The sequence below is a fragment of the Callionymus lyra genome, chromosome 9 (assembly GCF_982586985.1).
Source record: "Callionymus lyra chromosome 9, fCalLyr1.hap1.1, whole genome shotgun sequence".
NCBI lineage: Eukaryota > Metazoa > Chordata > Actinopteri > Syngnathiformes > Callionymidae > Callionymus > Callionymus lyra.
This window is the reverse complement of record NC_141826.1, coordinates 9,791,166-9,814,112: the sequence shown is the minus strand read 5'-3', so window position 1 is coordinate 9,814,112 and position 22,947 is coordinate 9,791,166. Positions and strand designations below refer to the sequence as shown.

The following is a 22,947-nucleotide window of genomic DNA, read 5'->3' as shown; positions in this document are numbered from 1 at the left end:
GTTTGCTCGTACAACAAACACAGTAGGAGTGAATTAAATTGTTGGAAATTGGATGTAGGACATAAAGTGAAACACTTCTTTAAACATATATGTGGATCCAGATAGTAATTTAAAACAATTGAATCATCTAAATCAGTTGAAATCTATTCTTATTTTACAGATTGATATACACACATAACTTCCTCTGCAGTCGTAATTCCGGTTGTAGCATGTTTTAATGCAATGCAAATTGGATAATTAAATCCTAATCACATTACATACCAATTACCACCTACCTCTGAATTCATGGCCCACATCAAGTTCTCTTTTATTAATCTTAGATAAATCTTCCTTATTCATATATAGTTAGTGGCGAGCCACACGTAAACCTCATTCAACATCCAAACATCCCATTTCCTCTTAATTAAAAAAAAAACCACTATGTTCAGCTCTGTGTCAAATGAGGGGAGAGCGATCTTAATAAAAACTGACTGTAAATTCTGCCAACAACTTGACATCTTTGATCTCTAACATAGCTGGCAGGGACGTCAAATTTGCATGAGTTTAACAGACCCATTATTAAACTGTTGGATAATAACACACCAATTACATTTTCACGACCAAATCTTTCTTTATCAAAGGTACACTGATAATTATTTCCACAGGCAGTAGGTGAAAAAGTGCATCGCCCTCGGGTCCGCCTCTCCAGTGATTAAATCGAACAACTGAGAAGACTGGAAGCTGATCTCAACAGACGCCGAGTCCCACGGATACACCGGGATCTGCTTAGGCATTCCCGAGCGCAGTTCTGGGACTTGCACTCGAGCTCAGAGCCACCACACGTGCCATGCGCTCGGCAAATCAAAAGCTTTTCAACTCCAATTACATTTTGCGATTCTCCGCTTAATCAGTTGATCCCGCCTGTCACGCTCTAATCCCACGAGCAATGAAAGGGAAAAACGTCGGGAAGTTAAAAGGCGGCGTTTATAATTCAGTTTCCTGAAATGTAAGTCCGATTCAAACCCTTGTGGGAATTTCTAAGTGGAGATATGAGGAAAGCAGGAAAGAAAAAAGCGGGACTATATTGGAACAGCAGGAATATAACACGAGGTCTGTGATAAAAACTAATTTCTTGCTGATTTCTTAAGAAAACATTGTGATTCTTCAGTAAGAATAAATACTCAAAAAGTTGGCTCTGATAAACAATCTAAACACGTCTATTTCAACACTGTTATTTCCTGCAAAGTACCAGTCCCGTCATTTTTCTTGTTGCCGAGTAACTGTAATGGCTACAGGTGCCCCTGTGACCCCGTCACGCTGGGATGTCAAACAAATGTTTAACACAGTGCTGAAAAACTGGGTCTAACATTTACTTATCAGACGAGCCCGGAACACAAAACAAACATCCACTCTCCTCTCAAACTGAACTGTTGTATAAATAGATAAAAACAATAATAATAAAAATAAAAAAAACAATCAAATAATTGACAGGATAACTGTGGTCCCTAAACGTTTGACATGTGTCTTCAAAATATTTAAAATAAATGTAAAAAAAAGGGCCATTTGTTTAATGGTGAAGGGACAACTCTTGCACTTTAAGGCATGACATCAAGAGAGTATTAAAGATAACTTTTTAAACTGGGATTTAAATACACATTACTATAGTAGGTGTTGCCATCCAATGATGCTGTACATCTGACAAGTGAGCAACTCTGATTTGTTTCCCCACTTCGGAAAGTCAAAAATCTAATTTAGAGAAGATGTTGACTGTTTCTGTGGGCTGAAAAAAAGTCATTTTCTTTCATGGCGATAGATGGAGAAGAAAAGTGTTTAGGAAATTCAATCAAGCATTTTTGCAACACATCGACAACAAGGATTGTGGTCCAGAATGATTGCCCTTTAAGCTACCTGTACCTGGCCGAGAGGAGTCGGAGCTCGGCCGATTGTTTTGGGAGAAATGGATTCTGTTTGCTTCGCTGGATTGACATTTCTTTTGAAGAAACTTGGCAGAATTGCAAGGAGTTCTTCTGGATTGCATGTTGTCCAGTGCAGAGGAAAATAACCACTGACGATTTAACTCCCTTCTCTCAGATAAAAAAGTAGAACCCCTGCTAAATTCTTAATCAGAACCTTGCCGATCTGCCCGAACGCATTCTGTGTAAATACTTGATTTGTTGCCGTTGAACCGTGGACTGCAGATGAATATGTCGACTAACAGAAATGATACGCTCAATTTCTTGCCAGTGAGCAGCATCACAATTCATCCACTACATGGCTCCCGGTGCTGCCATGAATCATGATCCCGGTTTAAGTGTGTCTTTTGTCTTGTTGGTTTAAAGTCGGGGGAAATAGGCTTTGTTTTCTCCCACTTTATCCGGGGTGCAGTTCCAGAGGCAGCAGCATCAGGGAGTACCAGACTTTATTCTCCCTAGCTTCATCATTCAGCTCTTCCTTGAGGACCCCGTGGCGTTCCCAAGCTGGTTAAAAGACATTATATCTCTGGACTGTCTCCTACCTGTGGGACATGCCCTAAACCTCCTCCAGCGAGTTTTCCAGAATGCATCCGAATTACCACCACCACCACAAGGGACACCTCTCAACGTAGCAATGTTCAACTCTTAACCTCTCCTGGATGATCTAAGGTAGACCCCAGACCCACCTGCAGAGAAACCATTTTTCGGCCGATCGTACCCATGATCTTGTTGTTTCTGTCACTCCCCATCGTTCTTGACCATAGTCGAGGGTTGGTATGTAGATCACAGGGAGTACAAAGAGCTTTGTATTTTGGCTTGGCTTTCTTTCCACCAATAGAGATCTATTCTTCCCTCACTCGCGAACAAGAGCTTGAGATACTTCTGTACAGGATCATCTCCATCCAGCAGAAGGCGCCAAACCTCATTTCGAGTAAGAACCTTGGACTTGAAGGAATGATGGGGTGTCATAGAGGGTAGAGTGGTTGACTCGTGGTCTGAGAGGTTGCGGGTTCAATCCCAGTTCCGGACGAGATTGTGGCGTTGTGTCCCTGAGCAAGACACTTTACCCTGATTGCTCCTCGATGGTTGAGCTTGCGCGCTGCGTCGCAGCCTACTCCCATCAGTGTGTGATTATGTGTGTGAATGGGTGAATTTGTAACTTAGTGTAAAGCACTTTGAGTGCTGAATAAGCATAAAAAGCGCTATATAAGTAAGAGCCAAGGAAGGCTCAGTAGAGGAGTTTCCATGGTAAGTAAGTAAGTAAGTGTCCTCCAGTGAGTTGTCCAGTTTTTCAGCTTCTCTTCTCCGATTTAGTCCCACTCAAACTGTAAACTTTGTTACGATTTGACACTTTAAATAACGTTTAATATGTTTGAACATTGAGCTACTTTGTTTTTCGAGCCAACCTGGTCTACATAAAACATCTTGCATGTCAACTGAACTTGATGTATTTCTGGATCCATCCATTTCGACCTGAAAAAACTTTTCACCATGTTTTTTAAATCACCATCTACTTTTTTGTTTTTTACAACGTCACACTCTGGCCTGGCATGCATACTATATCGTGGTTGTAGACTTTGTTGCGAATGGAAGGAGAGTATTTGCTTGCAGAATATGTTTTTTTTCGTGTTGAGACAAGTATTGCGAGGGAACACTGGCCCTGGTATAGTCAAGTCGTGGAAGAAGAAGAAGAAAATTTGGGAGTTCGTCAACGGACGTTTCGCCACCATATTTGTCGTCAAATAAACAAAACTAATTACACGCGAGATTCAATTTGCCTCCTGTGGTTGTTTTTCATATTACGCCACGGTGTTTGCCGTGTTCATGTAATGGCCCCAATATCGCCCTGCTTTGATTACATCTGCCACAGAATGAGCTCACCAGAGGTGGCAGGAACTGCATGATTGTTCCCGCTGCACCAATAATCTCATGCCGCAGAGGCTGATGGGTTTCATCGTCTACCTGAGGTTCCTCTGTGCGTCCACGTGTCGGCTGCCTTCGAGAAATACAGGTTGTCCTCGTCCTGAAAAGACATTTCGTTCTCAGCATCATATTTTTTTTTTCCTCCTGGTCTAGTGCTGTACCTTCTAACCCCCTTTTTTTTGTTCCCCCTCAACTCCCCAGATCCACTGCCCAGAGTAACGCTGTCAGAATTTATAAAGCAACTGGAGTGTAAACGCTTCAAGTGGTCTGGTGGGTCCCTCAGGAGGCCACTGGGTTAATGGCAGGGTGACAGAACAGGTCAAGGACACTGATAGCTGTTTTTTATCTCAAAGGTTTTTTGGACGTATCAACCTGAAAATGGAGGAAAATGTTTCGACAGATTGTTGCTGCAGGACCACTTGGGAGTTTTATTAAAAAATACTTTTATTAAACCACTAACTTCATATCGATCCAGGCTTAGGGGGACGGCGGTGGGGGGGGCTATTACATTTTTAATTTGACCACACGGTATCATGGGACTTAGTGAAGGGACATGAAATCAATTTTATTTCCAGCAGAGTCATTAAGTTGTTGTTTTGTTCTTTGTTTTTTTGTTCATGAATATCTCAGGAGGAAGGGAATAAATTGTTTGAAAAGTAATTTAAAAATCTCAAGTTACCATCATCATTTAAATTATAAGCAAAAACGATTTTTCATCTATATAAAATAAAATAAATGCCATTTTCATTGTAATTTTGATCAGATCATCAATTCAGATTTTCATAAGTCTGGTAATCTTCCGCTCAAACGAGAAATATCCTCGTGATTTAATCTTGTCACATCCCTGGAAAAATAATGACACGTGTCTGTTGATCTGATAAAAGTTCAAGCACATGTCTGGAAATTCTTCTGAACCGAAGATCGACTTAACACCTCCTTTCCCCCCCTTGAGGCTGCAAGCAACGGCTACTTGTAATGGAATTTCTTCTCTTTTTTCACTCCTTTTTTAACAGTTATTTATATGCAAAGTTGGACTCTATCGATATAGTCCATAATTCTCTGAGGATGCTGAACCGTTACGCTGCTTAATCTCAGTTAACAAACATCCCCGAACATCATTATTGATGGTTCCTTGTATTAAAAGATCAATTTTAAGTATCAAATAAATGCATCTTTCTGAACGTGACCTTCCCAGAACGCCACAACTAAAAAAAAAAAAAGCGCACGCTCAGAAATTTAATACCTCAATTAAATAATATTAATGCCTTTTTAGAGGCTCATAAAAGAACAGAACAATCTCTAAAGCCCTAAATAATTAACTAGCAAAGCACACAAGAGAGCACAGACCTCCTCCAAGCTGCTCATTTACACCCCAATAATAATAGCTACATATTAATATTTCCCTACATCTATTTTGTCAATCTCATTTTACTACTTTTTTGAAACATAGTCGCTAGCGTACTTGCATGTAAAACGTCCGCAGAAAAACTGGAGCTCCCTGCACCACAGAGAGTGACAGATCGTTCAATGAACTGTGGTGGTGATTCTAAAACTTTCTGCATTTAATTTGAAAAATGTTTTAGGGTAATTTGCAGAAATATAAACACACATAGTCATCGTAGATGTGCGACAATCTAAATGTCCACCAACCTACTTCTCACCTTTTTCAGATCAACAAACTGACCTGTCGTCTCTTTGGTCCTGCAGCGAGTCTTGTCCCTCCTCCCTTTCCACTTGAAATTCAGATGAGCGGCGTGTCAGGAGAGGTTACCGTCTAGACCCGGTCAGCGGGGAGAAAAGTCGACGGGAAATTCAATCCTCAAGCGGTTTTACTCTGGCAGCTGCCTAGAGCCTCTAGTGCTGCAGAGTAAATGAAGGAACAGCTTAAAGTAGCTCCTGGTTAACACTGCGTGTTGCATGTGGTCTAGATGTCATCAAGAGATTTAAAGAAGCCATTAGCCACCTTTTTCAGAGATGAATTAATAACAAAGTATACAGCAGAGGCTATTGTTGCGTCAAAGCACAGCACTATTTTAATTTCAAGCTCGAGAAAAGGCTTTTGATCGGCTGTCACAACTTGTGTTGATGGATGAAGAGCTCCATTCTCCTTCCATCCGTCAAGTCTGATTCAGATCCTTCAACGATTTCCTCCCAACTCTTTAGGGAGAACACAACAGATTATAGCTGCAGATTCTTAGACCAGGTCTCAGGCAGATTTATAACATCCTTAAAAATGTTGTTTAAATGTAGCAAAAAAAGTATATATCTAATAAAAATAGTTTTTATTTATTCCTCGGATTTGATGACATTCATACAGCAGGAAAAATTACAATAAAATAAACAGTTGAGCTTCATTCATGTGACTATTTTGTTTTAATTCACATTTATGTCGTAGTTGCTGCCATTTGATCAAATGTTGTAACAGAAAAATTAAATGTTGTAATTCACCTGCGGAACATACATGACTGTACAACATCAATACTGCTCCTTTGAGTTTGCTCACACCACTGTGAAGATAACCTACCCCACGTTTAAGGTGAATGATGTCATGCTTTACTTGTATTGTGGTTTTATTTTGTATAGTTACTTCCTTGTTTTTTCTTTTTTCTGCACACATGAACCTGACTAATGGCATCTGGAGTTGATCAGAAATCACCTGCAGCGAATCAACCCTAGGCTTCCAGTTTCATGTGTGTGGTAATTTTTTGGTTGTTTCATGTTTTTCTTGTGATCAGTATTTAGCCGTCCTGCCTGAGTGCCTTAGTATTTTAGTTATTGTTTGTTTCTTATTTCTTTGACCCCTTCGAGGTTCCCTCTTCTTTCTTTACTGTTTTATCCCCTGGTTTGGTGGACGTTTCAGCTTTTAGACATCAGAGATGTTGGACTCTTTATGTTTATTGTATATTGGATCATGGACTATGGATTATGTTTTGTATTGGAATGATATATACTGTATATATATATTCTTCTGTTTGTCTGCTTGAGATCTTTTTCTTTACTCGCACTTGGGTTCTGCTCCGTACAAATCGTGATGATTTTTTTTTTTAATTCCTTTTAATATCTATAAATAAAAGACAAAATATTAATCAGACCAAGTAACAAAAGTAAAGTAGGTGTTTTTATAGAGCTCAAAACTTTGTTTATCGTTAGAAATGTTCAAACAACGACGCACATATCAAGATACGAAACCCTGACCCGATGATACGACCAGGAATAGCAGAGAAACAAGTCGATGAGTCTCTTACCCGACAGTCTTCTGGGCCACCTCTCAAAATCAAGGCCAAAGGGGGGTCAAACGCGACCCACCTAATAATGTTAAGGCCCATGAGATTTGAAAGATGGAAAATGGATATATAGATTGACATTCACTCTATGCTGACATGTTTACCTTGTGTAGTGTAAATCAATATTGACTTGCTTGAGATTAACAAGTCACTGTTGATACAGAGCTCTTAATTGATCAAACAAACATGTGTGTGTTCTGCTGCTGTTGTTTTAAGTCCATCTCTCTCGTCCACTAGAAATCCCTTCTCCACCCACACACTCCCTCCCACCATATTTCCCCGTTTGCCAGCATCCATTAGTATGCACCAGTTGCTTTACTTGCAAACCAGTGTCTAGCCCAGCAGCAATATAAGGGTACAAGAGGGCGATTCTGAGGGAGTTGGCTTCAGTCATTATTCTCCCCACAATCATCAGACTCGCAGACGCCATTTGTAATGGCTTCTTAGGGAATTTGCAAAGGATTCCCGATTATTGAAGAATGGGATTTTAATGGATGTGCTTCGGCACTTTAGGACACAAATTAACCTCCAGTGTTGTTCAATTAAGGTTCTGTTGTTATCACATGAGCAGCACATCATGTGCTCATTATTCACAATTATCCCAACAATTGTATCGTGACGTGCTGGAGGTCGGGGATTTCATTTGAGACATAAAGAACTGCAGTATCTTTTATTTACTTTGTAAAAATACAGAGAGTAGGTGAACCTAGTAAATCACACGAAGGGGGAAGAAAAGATGTTATGCTTGTGCCTCTGACTTAAGAGAAGGTGCGAAGCATATTGAATTACAGAGGATGCAATTTAGTACAGTAAAAAAATGAGGGTTTAATTCAGTACAAAACAGTGTGACTGTGGCGAGAAAAAACGTTAGAAGGCAGAAACCACAAGCAGAACCAGACTTGGTGTCCAACCTGTTGTGATCAAATGGGAGTTAAGTGTAGTTGAATTCATTAATTTAGAATTAATTTTGCACCTTATACTCACCTTATATAAATATTTGCTAGAAATTTGCCTTAATAACTTTAATTAAACCCAAATTTGTATATTTTCAGTGTAGATGTAAGTGTGGGGAGAGAAAATAAATGTATTCAGAAGAATGCTAATAACTGAAGATAAACAAATGGAGATACATTAAAGAAATTGATACATATACAGTATATTGACTTAATAAAAATGTAATAGCTAGAAAGTGAAATTTATGAATGAAGAAATTCAGATTAACAAGAAAATATCCATTGATTTGTTTTAAAAAATACTTGAAAAAACAACGCTGAATAAATACAAATATAAATGCAAATTATTATTATAATAATTGTAGAATTTGGAGTAAAATTAGATAAATAAGAAATTAAGAGTTTATTTCTAGTTTTCAAGTGGTATGCAAATATTTTTAATTACGTTCCGGATGCACTTGCCTACATTTTTCCGCTCAAATTGTTTCCGTCTGACATTTAAACAAATTAAAATGGAATTATACAGGTGCTCAGATGGATGCACTAACTTGTTATTCTTCCTATAAATTAAGTTTCTGCTCCAAACCTACAGAGACACGCAGAACATTATCGCTCTGTTATGTTGATCGCCGCCTTGTTTTAAAATTGGCCAGAGCGGCGGCGGCGGCGGCGGCAAAATACTTCGGTTCACAACAATGTCATACGGAGGCGTGTAATTGCCTCACGCTACGTAAACTCCACAGCTTCTGAATTACAAAACAGGTCATTAAAAAACAATCGTTAAGCAGAGAGGTATATATGGTATGTGCGTATAGAGTCGATCAATAATTCAATCATGTGTTAAGAAATGCAGAAATATTAAGAGAGATCAATGGTGTGACGCCGCATCACCGCCTCAAGAGGGTAACATTATGCTAACTATTGGCAAACATATTGGACAAGTGGTGGCAGTACATTTTTTTTCCAAGTCTCGTTCGTACTGTGTGTAATTCAACGTTTAATTATTCACCAGCTTTTGCTCCAGACCAATCAGTTTTAGTACTTTAGCTAATCTATGCTAATAGCTACAAATATTACTTACTTACTGGTTAGAGACGAGGAGCGTGTAATAAATAATAGTATATTGGTCAAGGGTGCTTTTTATTCATTGTCGTAACGTCTTTCTTGTGTTGTTTCGATTTTATCTTTACCATTGTTGACATTCTCAACATGAAATTGTAGTAATAGTCAGTAGGTAAGCTCGGTCATCGGTGAGAGGCTTGTATTGAAACATAACAGGAAGGAGGCCCCGGGACAGACCCAGGACAGGCTGGCAAGAATGGGTTGACCTTGGAAAGCCTCGGTATTACACAAGCAACTAAAAATAAACAAGGTTATTTATGAATGTTTCGTATATAGTATTTGGCAACATTCTTCAAGCATCAAGACAATAGGATGCAATGAAGTATTTATTCATGGAACCACTGTCGGAGGCTCGTCTCGCCAGTGATGGACTTGTTTATACTCACACCCTTCACTAGTTATTAACATTCACGTCTTTCAACCAGCGCAGCCTAAACAACCCTTATTTTAACGTTGATTATAGTGCACTCAAAACTGCTTGAATATTTATGAGCACAACAAGATAAAATGCAATTTACAGTCGATCGAAACTATAACTTGAAATTCTAATCCGAAAGACTTCATTAAATGTCAGTCGTGCGCTGCAGTGTAAAGATCCCGAGACAAACTCCTCCATGGGTGAAATCTCTTCACTTCAACAAGCAATTAATTTGTCAAGCACTCCTGCTGAAAGGTGTGAAGTCATTTCTAAAAAGTGATCTTTCGTGGTGAAGTGCTGGGAGTGCTGACTTTATTTTGGCAACTAACACCCTAATGTACTACTCTGTCTCTCCACCAGTCAGCACTAGATCATCAACATCAGAGTGCTTTTCGGGACAGCCTCATGAGGTCATAGGTCACTGTCGATCCCTGTCATGCTGTCCTGACATGTTTGCAATAATCGCTGTTTTACTAGTATTTTCTGTATTATTACTGTTTTTGTTCCTCGATATTTGCAGCAAAAATACATTTTAAAAATACTATACAGTATATTTATACATGATTTATTTTATATAACAACAGTATTATTATATATACAGTATGTGTGTGTGCGTGTGTATATATATATATATATATATATATATATATATATATATATATATATACATGTATAGCAGTCCTTTGCCGCTTCAAACATGTATAAATAAGGCTAAACATTTATGATTGGGTTTATGTTTTACATGTTTTCATTCCCAAAAAAATATTTAGCTTTAAAAAGTAAATATTTATTTTTGTCAAATAAAGTAGGGTAGATAATGAACTAAAAAAAACAATAAAAGGTAAGACGATTCAAAATAAACTGAGTAAAATTGGAAATCAAACATTGTTGTTGAAATCTACAATTGTTAACACAAAATTTTAACACAAAGTTGCAACATAAATTGAACACAGTTGTGTAGTGCAACAAGTTAAGGCTTAGAATGGCTTGACTAAAGATGAATACTGTTTGATTTCTCTTCGTACATGTGTTGACTACAGGTGTAAATGTTTCATATAAGTGGAATATCCAAGATTGTATGACGTATACTAACCGTATAAGACTTTAAATGTAAAATTGTTTATAATCTTAATGTTGTACTGAAACTAATAGATAGATAGATACTTTATTGATCCCCTGGAGGAGACATGTTTTGTCCAGCATCAGTAACACAACAATCCATAAATACATGTAAAACAATTAATAACTACATTCATACAATAAATACATGCAAAAAACTATAGAAAGACATAAATAAATAATTTAAGAGTTGCCAACAACAAGTAAAAAGTGCATGTTAAGCATGTAAAGGAATGAAATAAATTCCTTTTTTTAGTTTCATTACTCTTCAATTACTTGCAAAAATAAGATAATATAAGGATTTATTTTTTTCGTGGTACAGATTTATCGACTCTTTTCCTTCAATTCTCCGAAACACAGAGGAAAATCCCCAGTGAAAATGATCTCCGTCAGAAACCGTTGTTGGAGCGCTGGAGTCAGGGCGCTGTGTCACAACAAACAGGACATGATGGTGTTAGATGCTCTCAAGCATGAGGCACCAACAGACCCGTCAGCAAGACTCCTCCTGTCCCTGCTCTGCATGTCATGTCTGATCAGTAACATGATCACGAGTGTTGTGTTGCACATCATCTTCAATCTTCGATGAAACTAGTAAAAAAAACATGTTTTTATATCTTCGATATGTTGTTCTGTTGCTGAGGTTTTCCATGTTTGAAAGTCCTTTGCAATAAATGAATGAGCTTGTATTCATTATAAATCTGATTATATTAAAATTTGTTAATTTGATTGAACTCTTCTGATAAAAATCTAAATTGTTTATTTTCATACTTGATAATGAAGATAGTATTTTTATAGATATAACAATGACAAAGTTATTACAAGAAATATCATTTAAAATGTATTATTATTTTATTTTAAAGGGTACAGTGCAATTTTATAAAAAAGCCAGAATTAGCCAAAAGGCTAGTTTTCATGGCCATGTTGTAAAAAGCCAATAAATATACATTTAAAAAACACAATACATGTAAAATATAATACAAAATCCAAATGCAAATACTTACTATACAATTAAGAAAGAAAACAGTAAAAGTAAAATTGAATAAATAATGGAAAAATTATTTTAAAAATACTATTAAAAAATAGGATATTTAGTTAACGATTACAAAGGTAAATCTGAGTAGAAGTCGTGTTTTCAGTTGAATAAAAATCGAAATCAAATTGTGAATCACAGAAGAGAACAAAGAAAATTGAATAAAATGGTTTTGAAATGTATTTTTATCAAATTATAATTGTATGTTGTTATTTTTTTTAATTTAAGTATTTTTTTAATAACAGACTTCACAAAAAAAGGAGCACACTCTTTTGTTTTTGTTATTTTAAATCTCTTCTTTCATGTCAGGCTCATGGCGGCCAGACAGTGGCTGCCAAAAGGCTGCCAGAGGCCCCCGGGCCGCACACTGACGAGGTCTGTCAAAGATAAAAATCAACCCGACCGTCAGAAACTCAACCTGAATGGATAATGTGTTGGCCAAAGTTCAATGGAACTTCACGACTTTATTTGACATCTGACAGTTAAACAGTTATCATGATTTGGTTCTAACATTTTCTAAATTAGACAAGTCACACAACAAACTTACATGACACAAGCTTTTGCCGAAGCATTGCAGAGACGTGTCACGTCATGTGTAGCAACGTAATGACAAATAATGGTTGAAACAATCGTCACCACGGCTTCTGATGAGGTTCTGGTTGAGGATGTAACCCCGAGAGCCAGTTTGAAGAAGTAGAAATGTTGTATTATAGATCTCTTTTTTTTAATTGCTTTTTATTTTTTATCGAACTTAAGGTTCGGGGGCCATAATCAACCCACAAACTATTTTCATCAAGCGCAGAAAAATATTTAAACGAGTATTAATTTCAGTGAAAATTACCAAAATATAAATTTGTCTAAAAAAAAAGATCTAAAAGTGTTGCGTTGAGTCTGTTTTCTAGCGAGCAAAGATTTTAATTTCTCCTCAATGGAAAATTAAGGATTTTCCTGGAAATTTAAAGAACTAGTCGGCATTCCAAACGTGCCTGATCGTTTAAGTTGAGAGCTAACAACATGTATCACAATGTATCATCACCACTACAAGTTCAATTCAATTGTATTTAAAGGGACTAAGTTATCTCAAGACGCTTTACAGTTTAAGTAAGAATGTATTGGAGAAAACAAAAAAAAGGTCCTAACAACTCAATAATGAGTGAAACCCAGTCTGACAATTGTGAGGAAAAACTTCCTTTTAGAAGGCAAAAACCTCGAGCAGAACCAGACTTGGAGTTAACGGCAAGTCCCATAATGCACCGCGACGATTAAAGCTGTTTACAGAAGTCAAATTATTTCGATTCTTGATGAAAAATGATAAGAATAAGTATAACACTATTTGAAAGTTGTTCTTGTTTTGTTTTGTTGAAGTACAACATCTCTTCTTAAGATTCTTCTGCTTGTCTTCTTAGAAACTTCCTTTTCTTTCAAGAACTCTTTGACTGCATTAAATATCCGTCTAAGAGGCAATCTTTTGTGTTTTATGACGTCCCTGCTTTCTCTCATTCATCCCTCAGATTCTGTAAAGTCTTTGATTCAAGTTGAAATACTTTCAAATCTTCGTCTCGGGCAACTTTAACTTCTACAGTTGATTCAGGATATGTTTTCTGTCAGCATGTGAGAAAGTTAATAAAACAAATAAATGGATTTCAATGAAATGACCAGGATATGGTAATTTTAAGAAAAAGTAAAAAAAAAAAAAGTTGGCAATTACGATAATCATCTGGATCCAAATAACTTGTTAAGGATCACAATGTCGAGAGTGAGCTGCAAGCGAAGGCCCCCCCAACTTTCTTCCTCAGTTAATGTTGTGCGAGTGAGTACCAGAACGTGACTGCCATCTGCTGTTCAATTGAGCTGTTTTGAATTAGATATCAATGATATTTCAAATGATAATATTGGGTAAAGATATTTTGTTTACCTTAAGAAAAATTGGAATTTACGCTAATGCTAGCTAGGTTAATGCTAGCAATAACTAGCTAAGAGCTTTTTTAGATAATGAATCCTGTGGTTTGATGAGTTTTACCTTGTTGTAAACACAAACATACTCACATATATTTTTGCATATGTGACTGTAAGTAAGTAAGTAAGTAAGTTATATTTGTAGAACGCTTTTCTAGACCAGGGTCACAAAGCGCTTAAACCATCAAAACAATATCCAATAAAATATATACTTAAAAGGTCAAGACACCACGAGACAAACATACAAGTCTCAGAGAATCAAGGAAAAGCCTGCACGAATAAAAGTGTCTGTTGTACTGTAAATGTTATGGTCTGTACTGGTCCATCGTTTGTCTTAAGCTCAGTACATAAACGTCCCTTTATTCCATCTTGCTGCTCGATTTATCTTGCTAATGGCTTCATTTGAGATCTCGTTCTTCCCGCCTGTGCTCGAGTCGGACCTGGATAATGGCTGCAAATGTGGGGCCCATTTGTTCGCAGCACATTAGACACATTTTCTAATGCACAGCCTTATTATCGACGCCGCCATAGCTGTCATTGAGGCAGAGCTTCGAGAACAATCGTGACACTTTTTCTGAGCCTGCAGAGGCGGACGTTGCATAGTTGATCGATGTAAAACAAAATGTTAATTGATCAGATTCATTTTTTTAATGTGCCCAGAGTCCGATGATCTGTGATGTGTTGATAAAGAACCCGGGCTGCATCACGATGTGTGTGTGTACATCCTTCCTCCCTCCCTCTCAGCTCATATCCCATGTTTACTTCATGTTGACATGGAAAATATTTTAGGGTGAAATAGCAATGATTCATATACACACACACTGTCACTGTGCTCTGTGTTTGTCTTTAAACTTCTCTTTTGCCCAAATCGTGTATATAAGCTGAGTGTGGAAGCAGAGATCACTCCGAGCCCGGGCAGAGCGAGGATGAACATGGATTATTTAATGGATTTTTAAGACCACCGGACACGACTCAACCTCCACTTTTTCACATGGACTTCTACTGGACATTGAAGAACTTTTGCATGATTTTATAAAGGGATAGATTTAGCTTTTTTTAAAAACGTGACCTCTATAAATGAACATTACGAAAACAAAAAAAGGTTGTTCAATGACATCCAAGGTATTTCATTACTTTTGTCACCTGTATGCGTGTGTCTGGAGTGTGTGTGTGTGTTTACACACAACAGCGGTCTCGCATGGGCCCACTCCTCACTGGAGCACTGGGCATGACGACATGTCTCCAGGCTCGACGTTCTCTGCTACCGTTTACTAAACAGCCTTGATAGGACATGACTGTTTTAGTAAATACAGAAGGCGCATGTGTGTGTGTTTTGGGTTGATTTAGGGCATCAGGACAGTTAGCTATCACTTGAGGTAGCAAGAAAAGAAAGTGACATTAGGGGAGACTTAACCAGAACAGATTGAATGCCCTGTCAGACTTTCCAAGATTACCTGAGAAATCATCTTTTCATTCTATAATCTGGACCCTTTTTTTTTTGTAAGCGATAAAAATCCCCCTTATGCCGCCAGAGTTTGGGATTAATCCCCCCTCCGTCTGAGTTTATAATGTAAACAACTCGCACTTGTGTCTGACACCACACACACACACACACACACACACACACACACACTCATAAAAAAGATCTGTCTGTGTGTGTGGGCACATTCCGTTACCTCGGCAGGTGTGCCACGAGTCAGGCGGCAGGTGTAGATGAGGATTTATTAGATTTTAATCATATCACTGTTGAGCAATAATTCTGAGCGCCTATGGCAAGAGGCTTCACCGCTCCACTAGATGTTATTGATGGATGGATGCTGCACTGCGCTTTAGTCGAACACAAACCACCGATGCTCTGAATCCAGAGTCCAGGGGAAATCTAGATGTAAAGATTTATTCGAGCCACAATTGGACATTTTTTGGGGGGGTTAAGACCAGATCAACTAAAACCATAAGTTCAAGACTATAAAGAGAAATCAGATGATTGTTTGAAAGATCTGACAACGAGAGAAAACACATTCAGGAAACTATTTTTAGGATTTATGAACAAGTTGATTAAAAGATATTGAACTAAGCTTGCCAATCAAGTGAACTTATTCATGTAGAAATATTTTCTGTTATAACTGTCATTTAAAAAAACCAAATAAAAAAATTTAAAACGAGTGTAACTCCCATTTGATTTCATTCTTTCTTCCCAACTATTAATAATAAATGATATGCTTTTTATCATTTGACCTTTTCCTGAAGATTTCCTGTCCCTCATTATCAATAAAAATATATGTATTTTTTAATTATTGCTTGTATTTGTCATATAAATATTTCATGACTAGAAGTAGAAAATGAAATAAAAAAGATTTGTTTCTTTCAGAATATGGTGATATGAATGGACTCCTGGGTTTGTCTTATGTGTCTTTATAGTATATAGTTTTAACTTTTTATTGTTTTTGCTGCTCTATAAATAACCATTACTTACTGCTTTACTGATTAGTATTGACAAATAAGATTTCTATAAAATATATGTTTATTTATTAAGACACTCTTTAAGCTTATGTTAGTCATTTACTCATCTTACCTCATTGCTTACGTTGTTTGTTTTTTTCCTATATTTTAAACAGTTTTCATATTAGGGCTACTTGTCCTTAGTTCCATCTGTCTCTTGCTTTGCCACCTTGAACAGCTCCCCCTCTAGGAAATTATCTGCCCATCCCGGCTTTAAGTGGTGGAGATAAGATAAAAGCATAATGGGTCGTTGAAAGCGATACAGACGTTGGCTTTTAAAAAAGTGCCCACAAAACATTCTTATGATGCCAGATGTAAATCTAATTCATGATCTTTGATGCGCTGGATCTTGACTTCTGTAGGGTTGACAAGAAAAGATGGAGATTGGAACAATATCAAGACCGCAGATCCAGATAAGGAGAAGACAAGTAGGTTCTTAGGTCGGAACAAAGACCGTGGATGAGCCTGGGGCGAGGAGTGGGGACCAAATCAGAACTGAGACTATAAAGCCAATTTCTGGGCATCTTGTTTGTCGACTCAGATAAAACACAAAGGTCTGCTTTGTTAGGTTTCTAGAGCGCTCTGTTGACTCAGAGGATTAGAACACGAGTGAAGTGTCTTAGATTTGATTCCCTCTTAACAAGCGTGGGAGAATGATCAAGATACTAGAAGTAGGTCTTCATCAAGGGTATAAGTGGATGAAGGGTTTGGTTTGAAATGCAATACCATCGTCCAGGTTGGAGTCCTTGATGGCTTGGAGAGCACTCAGAGAGTGTAGACCTCCACCAAGCAGCTTGTTTCCACCCAAACATCGAGTTGAATTCAATGTTTTTGTCGTACATTTGAAGCTAGTGCTTGGTAGGCTATTGCAACATGCACTTTCAGTAACAAAGACTAGTGACCCAGCTCTGATAATTCCCTCAAATGACTGATGGATCCAGATGGTAATTCTTAATTATAAACAGTGAATAAACATTCACTGAACATTTTATTTAATGTTTTAAAACTTTGTTATTTTGCTAACAGAGGGACAAATGAACTGGGTCAAAAGTGCAACCTTCTTGGCGGCCGTTACTCAAAACTGACAAGATATTATAAAGCACCAGCAGGAAAAACTAGCTGATCTTCACCTATGGAGGGGTCACCAACCTTTGCAACTACTTCCAGTGAACAATGAGACTCGAAGGGCTACCAACAGTTTGGTAAATGCTTACCAATTTTACCAATGGGGCAACAAGAAACACAAAATCAAACATATAAGATGGTTATTGTATGAAAAATCTATTTTTGATAAGGCCAAAAGGGCTACTGCTTCAGTGCCTGCAGGCCCCCACGTTGGTACTATACCATATTGGCATCAATTCAGGCATTAACATTAGTAACCAGTCCAAGAGGAACCGCACGTTTTGGTGATTTATTTTGTTGTGGATTCATATTTTGACCAAAGAAAATATGATCAAAAGTAACATTTTTGGACCTCATACCAGTTAAATATTATAATTATATTCACAGACTGCTTGTAGGTAGCAAAAAACACAATAACATGACTTGCAAAAATAACACAAATAAGTGCATGAAAAAAGCACCTCATCGTAACGCTGGATCAGCAAGAGCTCTGGACTGGTTACAACAAGATGTTTGTATATTTGCATCAATGTATATTTGATTGTATGCTGACGATGTTGTTCTGTATGTGTTTGTCATCAAGCTTTTAGAGACTTTGAGCAAAAGTGTGGGCACTCATTTTCACTATTCAAGAGTAAATCAAATTTATTTTCTGAATAAAACACCTTTTAGGCAATAGTAATGATTTTTTTTTTTCTTTTTGTTCAGCCTGGTAACAAATGTCTAATGTACCGGTCCACGGATCAGGGTTTGGGGACCACAGATCTATCAAGTAAAGGTCACAGGTCACAGGAGGTGACACTGATATAATATGTAACACTAGACAACATTCTGACTGAACTAAAAAAAAAAGTCAATGACAACATGTTCTTCACATTTATTTTTTTTAGAAATTGCTTTTATTTTGAAGGGGAAATGAAACCTTTTTTTTTCCCCTGCAGCATTGTTTTCACACTGTTCGGTTGTTCATTATTTAGGGCTATTCAAGAGCAACTTGGACTCAGAGGTTGCGAGGTTAAAGCCCTCTGCTTCTACCGTTACTTATCAGTAAATTCCACTATCCATCTCACCTCCTTATCGCCATCTATGGAGTTATTACCAGTTGAAAAATTTGCATTGATTTGAAACTGTAAGGCAGCAGGAGCAATGATGTCTGCTCTAAATGATGCCTCACACCAAACCACAGCCATGTTTCTGTTGGCAGGCTAACTCTGTAAAAAACAAAAAAAGAAAAACCCCTGCTGCTGGGGAGATAAGACCACCCCTATTCTTAATGTCACATCTTTCACCTGCCAGCAGAAGTCTGGAGGAGATACGGATGAGAAAAACAAACAGACTGCTTGCACAAGCCATGAAAACCCACCGAGGAAATTAAGAATGAAATGGAGAATCATCCGGAGTTAACTAAAATAATCTCTACAGCCTTTTCTCTTTTGTGTAAACGTCATATCTGGAGGGAGAGACTCTTTATTTGCATAGGAATTTAGCGTTCACAATCGCCCTGAATGTGATGCGAGGTTTATAGAAAGTACTGTAGGATGTGAAACGCAATTAAAGCCAACAGTCTCTGAAAAAAATACACATCAAAATAAAGTATTAAAGATGGATCAAACTTTTGGAATCCGTTATGCAAATGATCGCCATGTCTCGCTCCAACCACCAAGAAACTTTGTCAATTGTGCCAGATTGTTAAATTCCACTTGATCTGACTTTTCTTATCCATTCTCTCCGTCTTTGTGTCTTTCTCCTCTGTGTTTAGTGTAAATGGATGTCATGCTGCCTGTGTTTCGGGGTAAATAGAGGCCCGGGGCTGACACCGATCAAAGGGATTATACTCTTTTCCATTGAAAGGGCAGCATGTGTCACAATTAGAGAGCAAAACAAGTACGTTCTAATGACGCTCCGGCGACAATGAGCAGAACGATGGCGGCTCATCGATGTAATGATTCAATTGGGAAAGGGGATTAAGCTGCCATTGGGTTTTTTGATTAGTCTGGAAAAATCTCCATCTTTGACGACTTTCAGAGAATTAAGATCGAAGCAGCGGTGGTAATTAATGTACTTCAGGGATAAGACTACCAATTGATGCAAGTTCATGTCATTTTTATGTAATTAGTTTTTGCTAAATCCATATTTTTCATTTGGACATTAATTCATGTAGATGATTTCAATCTTTCGCACTATGTCGACTTAAAGATGAATCTTATTTTTTACTCTGAATTTGTATTTTATCTTTCCTGCTTTTAGAAACCTCTTTTTGTCAAAAGGTTATGAACTCAGAAGTTTATTCTTAACTTAAATTTCATTTGAATCCTTTGGCTTTTTGGACAATATTACTCTTTGTTGGAAAATCAAAAAGGTTACATCGTACATTTTTATTTTGTATTTGTCAAACAAAAAATATACTCATGAAATGGATCTATGTCATTGTAACAACCACACAAAATGCCTAAATATCACGTGTCATTAACTGAACTCTTTGACAGTATTAAGAAGAACTTAATAAATTATTAGTGTATAATTTATTGACATGTACCTGTTTTGAATGGACTTAAAACTTTGATGCAATGCAGTATAAAATGGAAGATTACCGACATTCTTAGAAATATCCCTTTTATCTCCACCAACATTATGCTTTTCTACAACAATTATTTTTATTTAGCATTAAAAAACGAGCTGGTGGGAAACTATTAAACAGCAAATCTTGAACTCTGAGAAACATGGGTAATTAATGTTTCTTAATGGTCACATACAAATTACCGATTTGAACCCAATTAACCCGCATTAACTACAAGATTTTAATGTTTAATTAATATAAATCTCACTTGACTTGAAATTCTGTTTCACAATTTTAAGTAATATTCTTAATATTTTATTCTGGATTTTCAAATTTTTATGCGACTTAAAGCAACAACCAAAGCTCATCATGTGTATTTTAATAATACACTATATAATTTTAAAGTCCCAGGGAATTTGATATCAATGATATTAGTCTTTAATCAGAAAAAAAGGTTTAAAAGTATAAAAAATTAAATGATTATAACAATAATAATTGTATTTATATAGCACCTTTAAGACATTCAGTGTCACAAGGTGTTTTGAAGTAAAAAAGCAAACTTTATCTTCCTTGTGTTCGTCTCTTGATGAAATAAAACTAAACTTTGATTGAATCAAAAAGAAAGTAGTAGCCAAGTGTATTAAGTTTTGGCATTTATAGTTGTACACAAATGTGAAATTTAATTGTGCTCTTGACTTTTTTTTAATGCGTCATGATGTTTGTTTTTTAAACATTACGTTCAACATTGCCTTTTTTTCACCTGTTTAATTAGTTGACCAGCATATAGAAAAAAAAACAAATTGCTGATCTTGCAGTATCCATCGGTAAAGTGACAGAGAAGGATTACTGTGTTTGGTGTGTGAGCATGGGAATGCAGATTTTCAGTTAACTATCCATCACACACGGATCAAGTTTCACCCTCATGCAGATTTTTACTCACTTGGTCATCACTTTCCCTCGACTGTTTTCTGTCAGTGTGAGAATTTAATAGACTCAGTTTACTCATTCATGAATGAAGCAAAAGTAGAACTTTTTTTTTTTGTATTTTTTTATTTTTCAATATATATATAAAAACATGAATCACACAGGAAATATGTTAAGTTACATTTACATGTTAATACAACAAACCAATAGTATAAATGCAAACAGTGAAGAACACAAACATATGTACAATGTAAATTACCCCCCCCCCCCAAAAAAAAAAAAATAGGACGGTAATTCATTGATTGATGCCTTCTATAAAAATACACCTTTTGTAGACAATGGCTTTATTTGACTGCTCGTCTTAATGTGCTGTTTAGTCGCTGATAACATCAAAGAATCACTGAGAGGAAGGTTCCTTTGTCAGCACATCTGACGTGTGATCTGTTGGTAATGACTCAGATCTGATAGAGACTGGCTTAGGTCCAGATTTAAGCTGACTGTGACACTGTTTCTTTGCTGCCGACTCAGCCGTTCCTGTGGGAATCAGACCCTCTCTACTCATCCGTCACACTAAAGCGATATAAACTGTCGCAGTCAGCGCAAACATGCATGTTGTCGTCTTCTAACAGGTGTCGCCGATCTGTGGGATGTCGAACACTTTTCCTAAACTTCTGTTCCCTCGCGATGGTAGATAATTCCCGCCGAGCTCAGCGGCGGATAAAAGTGGCCGGTGGAGCTGCTGAACTGGCTGAGGATGGGGCTGGTGTACCCTAGAGAAGTGTGGGTGGGTGAGGAGGACAGCACGGGGGCCGCCGACACCTGAGGGAGCCACTCTGAGGCCGTGGAGTTTGGAGAGAAGCTGCTGAAGCTCCCCGGCTGCGACAGCCTGTGAGAGGGGTCTATGGGGAGATTGATCTGCAGGGGTCTGCTCAGTCCGTCGTCACCCGCCGTCACGCCCGACATCTCGGACAGGAAGCTGCTCAGGCAGGGAGCGGGGCCCGACGAGGACGGGGAGGGGATCCTGTCCGGGGAGGTGGAGATGTTGAGGTTCTTCGGGCTGCCTCTTTCGCTGTCGCCGGACTCGGGGGCGCCCGTGCTGCTGTCGCTTCCGTTGAGAGAGTCGGACTTCCTCTTCCTCTTGCGACGGAAGTTGCCGTTGTCGAACATTTTTTCGCAGTTCGGGTCCAGCGTCCAGTAGTTGCCCTTGCCTGTAAAAGAAAAATCATCATTTAATTTGACATCCAAAAAAAAAAGCTTGTTAAAAGTCGTTACACGAAATCTCTACCTGGGTCGTCCTCGTCTCTCGGCACTTTCTTGAAGCAGTCGTTGAGCGACAGGTTGTGCCTGATGGAGTTCTGCCAGCCCGCCTTGCTCTTGTTGTAGAACGGGAAGTTGTCGGCGACGTACTGGTAGATCTGACTCAACGTCAGCCGCCTGTCCTGAGCCCCGTGGATCGCCATGGCGATCAGAGCCGAGTAGGAATACGGAGGCCTCACCAGCTTCATCAGGTCTTCTTGCGAGGGCAGGGAGAACCAGCTCAACTCGCCGCCGGGACCTCCGGCGCTCGGGCCGAGGTATGGCCGCTGCATGCCGTAGTGCTGGGGCACGAAGGGGGGACCGGGGTTGCCGGGGGGACCGGAAGAGGCGAGGTAGGATGCCGGGTTGATCCCGGAGCCGTTGAACCAGATGTAGGGGTTCGGGGTGGAGGTGGCGTAGTCGCTCAGGTCGTAGGAGGCCGGCGTGGTCCGCTGAGGACTCGGCAAGGACGGCGGAGGGTAGTAGCAGTCGCTGTACATGCCGAGCTCTGGTGGTTCCTGACCCAGACTGGGGAACTGCGGGCCTAAGCGAGGTGGAGACTGACCCTGAGTCTCAAAGGAAGACATGTCCGAGTTGCTTCTTGTTTTTTTTAAAAAAAAAAAGCTTTAGTGATCTAAGAGAGATGTGTTGTCGTCACCAGGCATGAGGCTCCTCTGGTCTCTGGTCTGTTTCCCTTTGCTTTATGTCAAGATGTCACCTGTCATACCTGCTTTATCACTCTTCCTGGCCACGCCCCCCGACTCGTGTGATTGGCTGCCACCTCAGGTG

The 22,947-nt window shown here is 38.4% G+C and overlaps 1 protein-coding gene across 1 annotated transcript; it reads right to left on the bottom strand.

Annotated features, from left to right (window-relative positions):
• Nucleotides 1–20,935: 20,935 nt before the first annotated feature.
• foxi3b (forkhead box I3b) lies at nt 20,936–22,847 on the bottom strand. The gene is made up of 2 exons (XM_087799509.1): nt 22,148–22,847; nt 20,936–22,070 (listed from the first exon to the last, which is right to left on the bottom strand). The coding sequence occupies exons 1-2, from the start codon at nt 22,743–22,745 to the stop codon at nt 21,526–21,528; spliced, it is 1,143 nt and encodes a 380-aa protein (XP_087655635.1). The 5' UTR covers nt 22,746–22,847; the 3' UTR covers nt 20,936–21,525.
• Between the last annotated feature and the right edge of the window lie 100 nt (nt 22,848–22,947).

Bases quoted from the DNA above. Each gene is read 5' to 3' on its own strand.
- foxi3b (XM_087799509.1), bottom strand. From the start codon at position 22,745: ATGTCTTCCTTTGAGACTCAGGGTCAGTCTCCACCTCGCTTAGGCCCG. The intron at 22,071-22,147 runs GTAGAGATTTCG...TTTCTTTTACAG, and splicing joins GAGAGACGAGGACGACCCAG to GCAAGGGCAACTACTGGACG.